General features: G+C 40.2%; 1 protein-coding gene across 1 annotated transcript in view; it reads right to left on the bottom strand.

Annotated features, from left to right (window-relative positions):
* Positions 1 to 5,924: 5,924 nt before the first annotated feature.
* The window catches only part of GAREM1 (GRB2 associated regulator of MAPK1 subtype 1), a 319,538-nt gene continuing 313,890 nt past the window's right edge, over positions 5,925 to 11,572 (bottom strand). The window contains exon 5 of the mRNA XM_074022667.1: positions 5,925 to 6,075. Coding sequence (XP_073878768.1) covers positions 5,974 to 6,075 — 102 coding nt within the window. The 3' untranslated portion in view covers positions 5,925 to 5,973. The remainder of the gene's footprint in view (positions 6,076 to 11,572) is intronic.

Here is an 11,572-nt window from a genome sequence, read left to right as displayed (position 1 = left end):
CTTGTGTGTCTAATTAAAATTTTGTCTGGAGGCAAACATTTAACTCTCATAATTCACCCTGAAAGACATATAGGAGATAACCCATTATTTTGCATTTAAAAACGTGGATAAGAAAAAGCTACCACATGCTGGTGCTCTATGTCAGATTTAACTTTATAAACCTATTTTATCCATTTCAAATTGTTAATCACCTTATAAAGCAATTTTATGAAGTGTCCATGGAGCAAGATCTTCAAGCCCTGTTAGCCGCTAGGCAGAAAGATTGTTCATTGCTTAATAAATACTTTTATATGGAGATACTACTTTTAAGTAAGATATCAGGATTATAAGACTGCATTGCCAAATACAATGTCATATACCTATGGGCTGCTTGGTAAGTATTAATTACGATCTTCAATACATCATAACTTCTACAGAAACCCCTTACAGCTGCTACTCAAACCCCTTGTAGAAGTGTGATTTTTTATCATACTATGTAGAAAAGGTGTGACCCAGAAAACATGTAAATACACATAAAACTCATAATAGACATAAGTAAAGCACCCATTCCATGATACCAGTTAGTGTGTAACATAATTCTCTGTGCAGTACAGTTTTGAAAAAAGATAGGGAAGGGAGGTGAGTTAAAGGGGGATACAGGAATCTCAGGAAAATGGGTGTTATAGCCTGTCTCCCTGCTTCAACAACAGTGGTCCAGTCCTGGGATTGAGAAAGATGACATACACTGCATTCTTCCCCCAAGAGGAGTAAAATGGGCGTATTCCATTTTGTACTTTATTGACAAACAATTTAAACTATATTGTACTATGTCCTGTATAACGAACTCCATCCTGAGGAACATATACCCCCATCTCTACAAGTAATCAAAAAATTGGCCGGGTGTGGTGGTGTGCACCTGTAGTCCCAACTACTCAGGAGGCTGAGGTGGGAGGATGGCTTGAGCTTGGGAGGATGAGGCTGCAGTGAGCTGTTACCGTGCCACTGTACTCCAGTCTGGATAACAGCAAGACTCAACAAAACAAAAAACAGGATTTTTATTTTTATTTTTTTGAGATGGAGTTTGCTGTTGTTGCCCAGGCTGGAGTGCAATGGCATGATCTCGGGTCACTGCAACCTCCACCTCCCGGGTTCAAGCGATTCTCCTGCCTTAGCTGGGATGACAGGCACGTGCCATCACGCCCGGCTAATTTTTTGTATCTAGTAGAGACAGGATTTCACTATGTTGGTCAGGCTGGTCTTGAACTCCTGACCTCAGGGGATCCACCCACTTCAGCCTCCCAAAGTGCTGGGATTACAGGTGTGGGCCACCATGTCCGGCCAAAAAAACAGGAATTCTTAAGATTGTAATAGTGAAAGACATACTGCAGAATTTAAGACGAGCAAGGCAGGGGAATAAATATGGAAGACTGGTAACCAGATGAGTCACAGCCATTTGGTGGAGGATATGGAGAGGAAGAAAACAGGGTGTGAGGGAGATTTCATATTTGTCTAAGTGGGCAATAATGGTACATGATGCTGAAAGTGTACAAAGTGAACAATAACCTGAAGTAATCCATGCTCAGGTCAAGAAGAAAAAAAAAGCATTACTAGAATCTCCTAAGTCTTTTTGTTTCTACTTCCAGTCACAACTAACTACTATCAGCATGTAACTTCTAATACCACACATGGGTTTGTGATAAGTGGAAGCACACAGTAAATATTACTTTATATTTGGCTTTTATAACATTGTTTTGTGATTTTTCTGTTTTTTTTCTTGTGTTTACAGCAGCAGTGACTTGTCTTTGTCCAGAACAGGAAAGCTTAGTCTTCTAAAGTTACATTTTAATATTTGTAAAAGTTGTATTAAATGTATTACAAGTGATTCTTTTATGTATGCTGGCACCTGGGGATCCCAAATGTAGCTAAAAACAAAACAGGTTGGTCTTCTCCTATAACTGAGGAAGGAAGTGAAGAGCCTAGCCAAATGACCTTCCGTTGCTCTTACCTGACTTTCCATGAGCTGTGTATGGGATGTTCTATCTTTCTTTTTTTTTTTTTTTTTTTTTTTTTTTGAGACAGTGTCTCACTCTTACCCAGGCTAGAATGCAGTGGTGCAATTTCTGCTTACTGCAACCTCCATCTCCCAGGTTCAAATGATTCTCCTGCCTCAGCCTCCTGAGTAGCTGGGATTACAGGTGTGCCTCTACACTTGGCTAATTTTTATACTTTTAGTAGAGATGGGTTTCACCATGTTGTCCAGGCTGGTCTCAAACTCCTGGCCCCAAGTGATCCGCCTGCCTTGGCCTCCCACAGTGCTAGAATTACGGGTGTGCACCACCGTGCAGGGCCTGGATGGTTTTTTTGTTGTTTTTTTGGGAGGATGGAGTCTCACTCTGTCACCTAGGCTGGAGTGCAGTGGTGTGACTTCGGCTCACTTCAGCCCCTCCCAGGTTTCAGTGATTCTCCTGCCTCAGCCTCTCAAGTAGCTGGGATTACGGGCATGCGCCACCACACCTAGCTAATTTTTGTATTTTAGTAGAGACAGGGTTTTGCCATCTTGGCCAGGCTGGTCTCAAACTCCTGACCTCAGGTGATCTGCCCACCTCGGACTCCCAAAGTCCGATTACAGGCGTGAGCCACCATGCCCTACCTCAGCCTGGATGTTTTCTTTTCAAGGCATTTTTGTAGGTATAGAATTTTATTTTTCTATTTTATTTTTTTGCTAGGCTCCCTCAAATCATGGGAAGTATGAGATTTTAATAAGTATTTAAGGACTATATTTTCTGGGATAGGATCTGAAGCCACCAATAGAAACAAAAGGGGTTACAGCAGATACAGAAGGGTGTTGGGTAGATCTTTGTCAGAAGACCACACGTTTAAAACAACTGAGCCTACTTTCTTGGACCAGACAGCCTAGTTTTGATGATTCTGCTGGTTGCCACTTGTGTGGTTTGGACACATTTCTTAGCCCCTTTTGCCTCTATGGTTTGTGAGGATTGAATTAGTTAATATTACAAAGAGCTTGGAAGACAGCATGTTATGTTTACTATTACTGTGTATCCAATACAAGTCAACCTATTGTATTTATATCTGGCAGGTCCTACTTTAGTCTAAAATCCTGTCAGGACAGTCTGGATTTTTTCCCCCCTTAAAGATAGAGTCTAAAGAGTTATTAGTCTTTATTTGCTGGCCTCAACTGTTTGTATTTTTTGTAGAGACAGGGTTTCGCCATGTTGCCCAGGTGGGTCAAACTCCTGAGTTCAAGTGATCATCCTGCATTGGCCTCAAGGCCTCAATCCCTTGAGCCTAAACTCCTTGTCTCAAGGGATCTTCAGCCTCTTGAGTTGCTGAGACTACAGGTGTGTGTTGCACCTGGCTTGCTAGCCTCAACTTTTGTGGGAACATCTGAGACATTGTCTTTGTTTCCGAGAAGTACAAACACCCCACACATGAGGAATTCTAAATAAAACATATCTTTTAGAATAATTGTGCCATTGTACTCCAGCCTGGGCAACAAGAGCGAAACTCCTCAAAATAAAGAAAAAAAAAAAAAGAAGAAGAATAATAAAGAACAATCAGCTGATGATCATACTTCTCAATTGAATGTATACCTAGGATTTATGATGAGAAATTTACTTAACCCACCCATTTTTTAACATGTTTGGTTCTTAGTCCAATAATTACAATGAAACTATTGTCTCTAGGAGAAAAATTATTTTGCAACATTAGCAAATCACTTGACTAGCTTACATATGATATCTAGGTTATTTGGTAGTATCAAAGGGTATAAAATAGTTTTTCTGACCTTTTTGAAAATTTTATGAGTAATGGTTGAGAATACTACTCTGTACCAACTGTTTCTGTTTCCAGATATAATTGATATGTCACAACAGCATTTTCTGTGTTTATGAAGTAATTTTAGGTTTACTTAGCTCACACTTTTCAAACTTCTTGCCTCAGGAACCCTTTACCCTTAGAAATTATTGAGAACCCAAAAGCAGTTTTGTTTTTGTGAATATAGTCATGCACCACATAAAGACATTTTGTTGTTGATGGGCCACATACACAATGGTGGTCCCTTAAGGTTATAATACTGTATTTTCACTCTACCTTCTCTATGTTTAGATATGTTTTCTATGTTTAGATGTGTTTAGATAAACTGTGTTACAGTTTCTTACAGTATTCAGTATAGTAGCATGCCGTACAGTTCTGTAGCCTAGGAGCAATAGGCCACACCATGTAATCCAGGTGTGTAATAGGCTTATACTATTGAGGTTTGTGTAAATATACTCTGTGATGTTAACGCAATGAGGAAATCACCTAATGATAATGTTTCTCAGAACATATTCCTGTCATCAAGCAATGCGTGACTGTATTTATCACATGTTTATCACATATGAAACTGATAAAGTGGACTAGGCCCAGTGGCTGATGGCTGTAATCTCAGCACTTTAGGAGGCCAAAGTAGGAGTATCCCTTGAGGCCAGGGGCTCAAGACCAGCCTGGGCAACACAATGAGACCCTGTCTCTAAAAAAAAAACCAAAACCAAAAGCAAACAAACAAAAAAAAGGAATTGATAAAGAATTGACAAAGTGAAAACATTAACATTTAAAATAATAAGCTCATTACATTATCATTAACACTTGTAATGGAAAATAACTTGACAAAAATGTTCAGATCTCTCAAATATCTAGATTAATGGAAGACAGCTAGATTGTTCATATTGTTCATATATGCATCAGCATTCAACCTATTGTGGGTTATTTTGCTTAAAGGATATGAAGATAATCTAGTCTCATACAGATAATGTTGTTGGAAAAGGGAAGAATATTTTAATAGCCTTTTAAAAAAGATAACTGAGTCCCAGCAAGGTGGCTCATATCTGTAATCCCAGCACTTTGGGAGGCCAAGTTGAGCAGATGGCTTGAGCTCAGGAGTTTGAGACCAGTCTGGGCAATGTGATAAAACCCTGTCTCTACCAAAAAAAACCAAAAAAACAAAAATTAAATGAGTGTGGTGGCATGTGCCTGTAGTCCCAGCTACCCAAGGCGGCTGAAGTGACAGGTTTTCTTGAGCCCAGGGAGGTCGAGGGTGAAGTGAGCCATGATTGTGCCACTGCATGCACTCCAGCCTGGGTGACAGAGCAAAACTCAGTTTCAAAAAGAAAAGGTTGACTGGGTATTCTTACACACTACATCAAAACAAAAACAACAAATAGTAACTTTTTTTTTTTTTTTTTTTTTTTTGAGATGGAGTTTCGCTTTTGTTGCCCAGGCTGGAGTGCAATGGCACGATCTCAGCTCATTGCAAGCTCCGCCTCCCGGGTTCAAGCAATTCTCCTGCCTCAGCCTCCTGAACAAATAGTAACTTCTTAAAAGTTGGTTGTAATCCGAACCATATCAAATTTTTTGTACACTTAACAGGAAAATCCATAGATCTACCTTGTATTTGAATGGACCTTTTACCTGCATGTGATTGCATAGCATTATGTAATGGTCAGTCCAAAAGACAGTCCAAAAGACGATCAGTCCAAAAGAGTTATGGAGATCTTCCAAATATTGACTCGCTTTTTATACTGTAGCAATTACATCAATATCACCATGGATCTCATCAAATCTTTAAAAACTGGGAAGCCAGGAAGCTTACAAAACTCTGGTTTTTGCTTAAAACCTCAAATTTTATCTTTGACAACAAATGGTTGTTACCCTGAAGTGACATGCTGGTTTTCTCCCTCCGAATACCCACATATAAATATTTTGCCAGCCACTCTTTTAAGTGAAAGTGGCCATGCCATGAAAAAAAAAAGTTGGTTGAGGTCATAACTCAATATAATTTGCACAAATATATTTCCTTGAGACAACCATTGCACCTCCTTATGCAGGAAATATGCTTTGTGTGTCTTCCCCATTTTGTTTTCCAGAACATTAAAAAAGACTTGTACTTAAGGGTTAAAATTTTATAGCTTTTTTTTTTTTTTTTTTTGAGACAGCATCTTACTCTGTCACCCAGGCTGGAGTGCGGTGGCATGATCTCAGTTTCCTGCAACCTCCACCTCCCGGGTTCAAGCGATTCTCGTGCCTCAGTGTCTGGAGTAGCTGGAATTACAAGCACAAGTCACATGGTTATGAGTATTTTTTCTATTTTAGCCATTCAAATAGATATATAATGACATTTCATTGTGATTTAATTTTTTATTCTGTAATAGCTAATGGTATTTGACATCTTTTAGTGTGTTACTGGCCATCTCTCTTTAGTGAAATGTCCTTTTATATGTTCTTATCATTTGCCCATTTTCTAATTGGATTATTTGTTTTTCTACTGCATATTTTCTCCCCATCTGTATCTGTTGTTTCCTTATTCTTATAGGGACATAAGGGATATAAAAGATGTCAAATACCATGATCTATTACAGAATAAAAATTTAAACCACAAATGAAATGTCATTATAAACCTATTTGAATGTTTAAAATAGAAAAAATAATCATAATACCAAATGCTGGTAAGGATGCAGAGAAACTGGGTCTCTCATATACTGGATCTCTCATCTTACAGGGAAGGAGGAAATAACAGATGCAGATGGGGAGAAAATATATAAGTTTTTAATAAATTAAAACCTTTAAGAGAGCAAAGTTTTTAATATTCACGAAATCCAATTTATTGATTTTTACTTTTATGGATTATACTTTGGGTATCATACCTAAAAACTCTTTACCTAGTCCTATGTCCTGCAGATTTTTTCTATTTTCTTCTAAAATTCTTTATAATTTTATGCTTTCCATTTAAATCTACTCCACTTAGAGTTGATGTTTATATAAGTGGTGTGGTTTAGGCTGACATTATCTTGTTATTGCTTATCGTTCTCCAATTGATCCAGCACCATTTGTTGAAAATACTATCCATCCTGCATTGAGTTTGCTGTTGCAACTTTGTAAAAAATCATTTGAGCATACATGAGTTTCTTCTGGGGTTCTCTGTTCTGTTCCATTGATCTATGTGTCTTACCACTCTGTCACAGGGTGAAACACAAAACTGGGGCTTAGCCCAGAAGGCCAGGTAGGTTCTTTGCTTTGCATAGGAAAGAATTCAAGAGTGAGCTGACAGAGTAAAGCAAAAGCACGTTTATTAAAAAGTAAAGGAATAAAAGGGTGGCTACCCCATAGGCAGAGTAGCAGTGTGGGCTGCTTGACTGGCTATCCTTAGTTATTTCTGGATTATATGCTAAACAAGAGATGGATTATTCATGAATTTTCCAGGAAAGGAGTGAGGAGTTCCTGGAACTGAGGGTTTGTGCCCCTTTTAGAGCATGTAGGGTAACTTCTAGATGTAGCCATGGCATTTATAAACAGTCATGGCACTAATGGAAGTTTCCTTTAGTATACTAATGTATTATAATTAACACATAATGAGCAGTGAGGATAGCCAGAGGTCGCTTTGGTCACCATCTTGGTTTTGACAGCTTTTGACTGGCTTCTTTATTGCATCTTGGTTTTTTTTTTTTTTTTTTTTTCTCTGTAATACCAAATTGTTGGGATCATAAGACGGAGTCTCGCTCTGTCGCCCAGGCTGGAGTGCAGTGGTGCCATCTCCACTCACTCCACTCACTGCAAGGTCCGCCTCCCGGGTTCAGGCCATTCTTCTGCCTCAGCCTCCCAAGTAGCTGGGACCACGGGCACGGACCACGGGCGCCCACCACCACGCCCGGCTAATTTTTTGTATTTTTAGTAGAAAGGGGGTTTCACCATGTTAGCCAGGATGGTCTCCATCTCCTGACCTCGTGATCCACCTGCCTTGGCCTCCCAAAGTGCTGGCGTGAGCCACCACGCCTGGCTGCCCAGCCGCAAATTTTCTTTAAGTTTGGATTTATTTCAAAAGGAACTAACAAATGCATTAACATTTTTTTAAAAAGTACTTTTATTAAGGAAAGAAGTTTACATTGTGTCTTTTGAAATGTAAACCATGTCTTCAACTGACAAGCAGCAAACTGCAGCAGATTATGAAGAAGATTAAGTGAAGCAGATATGATAGTTTAGCAAAAAAAAAAAAAAGAAAACAAAAAAAAAAACAAAACCATAATAATTAATTCTGTGGAACTAGTGCCATGGAGCTGAGAGGAGGACTTTCTGAGTTAGTAGGCTTTTACAGAATGTTTTCAGGCTGTGGCATGATAACATTCCATCCAAGTGATTGCCATAAAACAACTTCGTAATTCTATACTCTCGTCTTATCAAAATAAATGACATAAAATTCTGTCCTTTTATGATGTAATTTTGAATGCATACGAGTTTCTTACAATATCAGCAAAATTTTACTTCATTTCAGGGTAACATTCTCATTTGCTTTGATCATTCCTCATGGCCTGGTTTTAGGATCACTTCTCTTCCTGGTTTTCGTTGTCTGGCCTCAGTTCAGTTTTGTCAATGCCCTAAATTGTTGGCTCCTTAATTCCAGTCCAGTGCTTTAAATTGTTTTCCCATCAAAGCAAAATAATTTGGTACCATTACATGTATTGTATGAGAAACCACATTTTAATCAAAATTGCTCAAGACTACATGACCACTGATGGCAGTTTATGTCAATCATAATCCCTAAAATGTTTTTCACAATTTAGGACATTACATTTATGACTACTGAATTTCATTGTTTTTAGTTTTGGCCATTGTTCTCACCTATGAAGATGTTTTGAATTTTGATTTTGGCACTCAACATATTAGCTACCACTCCCAGATTCATGTGCAGACTAACAAGCAAGGCCTTCACCTTATTGCACAGGACCAAGGTGAGCCCAGGAACAAATCATTAAAGGCTATTTTAGACTGGGATTCATCTATTAATCAATAATCTTTGAGTGTGGTTATTAAACTATTACTTTAGTATTTATGCTTAAATGTTCTAGTCTCCACCCCTTGCATAGCATATTGTTTGCAATGATAACAATTCTTAATCTTCTGGCCCATTAAATGTGTTAAAATGTGAAATGTATTTAGTTTGATTTGACTTAGTGAATACACCTTGGGTCCTTTAATTACTATTTCATTTTCTAATTGCTTACAAGTCAGATACTCTATAATTTTGTCAAACAACATGATTCTCACTGGTAATTTCCAGAACACGCATTCTTTTTCTCTGGAAAGATAGGTTAGCTGGGTGCAGTGGCTCACACTTGTAATCCCAGTACTTTGAGAGGCCGAGGAGGGTGGATTGCTTGCATGCAGGAGTTCGAGACCAGTGTGGGCAACATGGCGAAACCCTGTCTCTACAAAATGTTTAAATATATATATATCAGTAAAAGGTGACCACATGTAAAATGTTGTATATGCTTCACTGGTGATAGGTGTATTACTGCAAAAGAGCTGAAAGTTTTTGTTTCCTCCTCTTGTTATTTGGGCCATGGATGTTGGGGGGCATTTCTGATGAAAGTATGTCTTGCAACAAAAAATCAGGAGCAGTTTGATCCAGATAGGCTTTCTTAAGTACTGAGTGGCTGGGGCTTATCAAGGGCCTATGACATCAGGAGTATGAGACTCCTCAGTACAAATATGTCTAAACTGAAGTGAAATTCAGTTTGCAGCCTTGTTTCTTTCATATGTCTCATAAATATCCTGCCGCTTATTTTGTAATATGGGCTAATATCATGTTAAAGAAGCAAGTTGAGGCCAGCTGCAGTGGCTTGTGCTTGTAATCCTTGCATTTTGGGAGGCCGAGGTGAGCATATCACTTCAGCCTAGGAGTTCAAGACCAGCCTGGGCAACAAAGTGAGACTCCATCTCTACAAGAAGCCCAAAAATTACCCAGGTGTGGGCAAGTGCCTATGAACCCAGCTACACAAGGAGGCTTAGGGAGGAAGACTGCCTGAGCCCAGGAAATTGAGGCTGCAGTGAACGAAGATCACACCACTGTACTCCAGTCTGGGTGACAGACCAAGACCCTGTCTCAAAAAAAAAGAAGAAGGGGGTGGGGAGCAAGATGGCCGAATAGGAACAGCCCCAGCCTCCAGCTCCCAGTGCGAGTGACACAGAAGATGGGTGATTTCTGCATTTTCAACTGAGGTACCAGGTTCATCTCACTGGGGAGTGCCGGACGATCGGTGCTGGTCAGCTGGTGCAGCCCAACCAGCGAGAGCTGAAGCAGGGCGAGGCATCGCCTCACTTGGGAAGTGCAAGGGGGAAGGGAATCCGTTTTCCTAGCCAAGGGAAACTGAGACACACAACACCTGGAAAATCGGGTAACTCCCACCCTAATACTGCGCTTTACCAAAGGTCTTAGCAAATGGCACACCAGGAGATTATATCCCACACCTGGCCCGGAGGGTCCCACGCCCACAGAGCCTCCCTTATTGCTAGCACAGCAGTCTGAGATCTAACTGCAAGGTGGCAGCAAGGCTGGGGGAGGGGCGCCTGCCATTGCTGAGGCTTAAGTAGGTAAACAAAGCCTCCAGGAAGCTCGAACTGAGTGGAGCCCATGACAGCTCAAGGAGGCCTGCCTGTCATCAGAACCCAGAGGTGGAGTCTGATAGCTGTCTGACAGCTTTGAAGAAAGCATTAGCTCTCCCAGCATGGAGGTTGAGATCTGAGAACGGACAGACTGCCTGCTCAAGTGGATCCCTGACCCCTGAGTAGCCTAACTGGGAGACATCCCCCACTAGGTGCAGACCGACACCTCACACCTCACATGGCAGGGTACATCCCTGAGATGAAGATTCCAGAGCAAGAATTGGACAGCAGCACTCGCTGTTCAGCAATATTCTATCTTCTGCAGCCTCTGCTGCTGATACCCAGGCAAACAGAGTCTGGAGTGGACCTCAAGCAATCTCCAACAGACCTACAGCTGAGGGTCCCGCATGTTAGAAGGAAAACTAACAAACAGGAAGGACACTCACACCAAAACCCCATCAGTACATCACCAGCATCAAAGACCAAAGGCAGATAAAACCACAAAGATGGGGAAAAAGCAGGGCAGAAAAGCTGGAAATTCAAAAAATTAGAGCGTATCTCCCCCTCCAAAAGAACGCAGCTCATCGCCAGCAACAGATCAAAGCTGGTTGGAGAATGACTTTGATGAATTGAGAGGAGAAGGCTTCAGTCGATCAAACTTCTCAGAGCTAAAGGAGTAACTACATACCCAGCACAAAGAAACTAAAAATCTTGAAAAAAGAATGGAAGAATGGATAACTAGAATAATCAATGCAGAGAACTGACAGAGATAAAAACCATGACACGAGAAATATGTGACAAATGCACAAGCTTCAGTAACTGACTCAATCAACTGGAAGAAAGAGTATCAATGACTGAAGATCAAATGAATGAAATGAAGTGAGAAGTCTAGAGAAAAAGAAGGAAAAAGAAACGAACAAAGCCTCCAAGAAATATGGGATTATGTGAAAAGACCAAATCTACATCTGATTGGTGTGCCTGAAAGTGAGGGGGAAAAGTTGGAAAACACTCTTCAGGATATCATCCAGGAGAACTTCCCCAACCTAGTAAGGCAGGCCAACATTCAAATTCAGGAAATACAAAGAACACCACAAAGATACTCCTCAAGAAGAGCAACTCCAAGACACACAATTGTCAGATTCACCAAAGTTGAAATGAAGGA

The sequence above is a fragment of the Macaca fascicularis genome, chromosome 18 (genome assembly GCF_037993035.2).
Source record: "Macaca fascicularis isolate 582-1 chromosome 18, T2T-MFA8v1.1".
NCBI classification, from domain to species: domain Eukaryota; kingdom Metazoa; phylum Chordata; class Mammalia; order Primates; family Cercopithecidae; genus Macaca; species Macaca fascicularis.
This window is presented reverse-complemented; position numbering and strand designations above follow the sequence as displayed.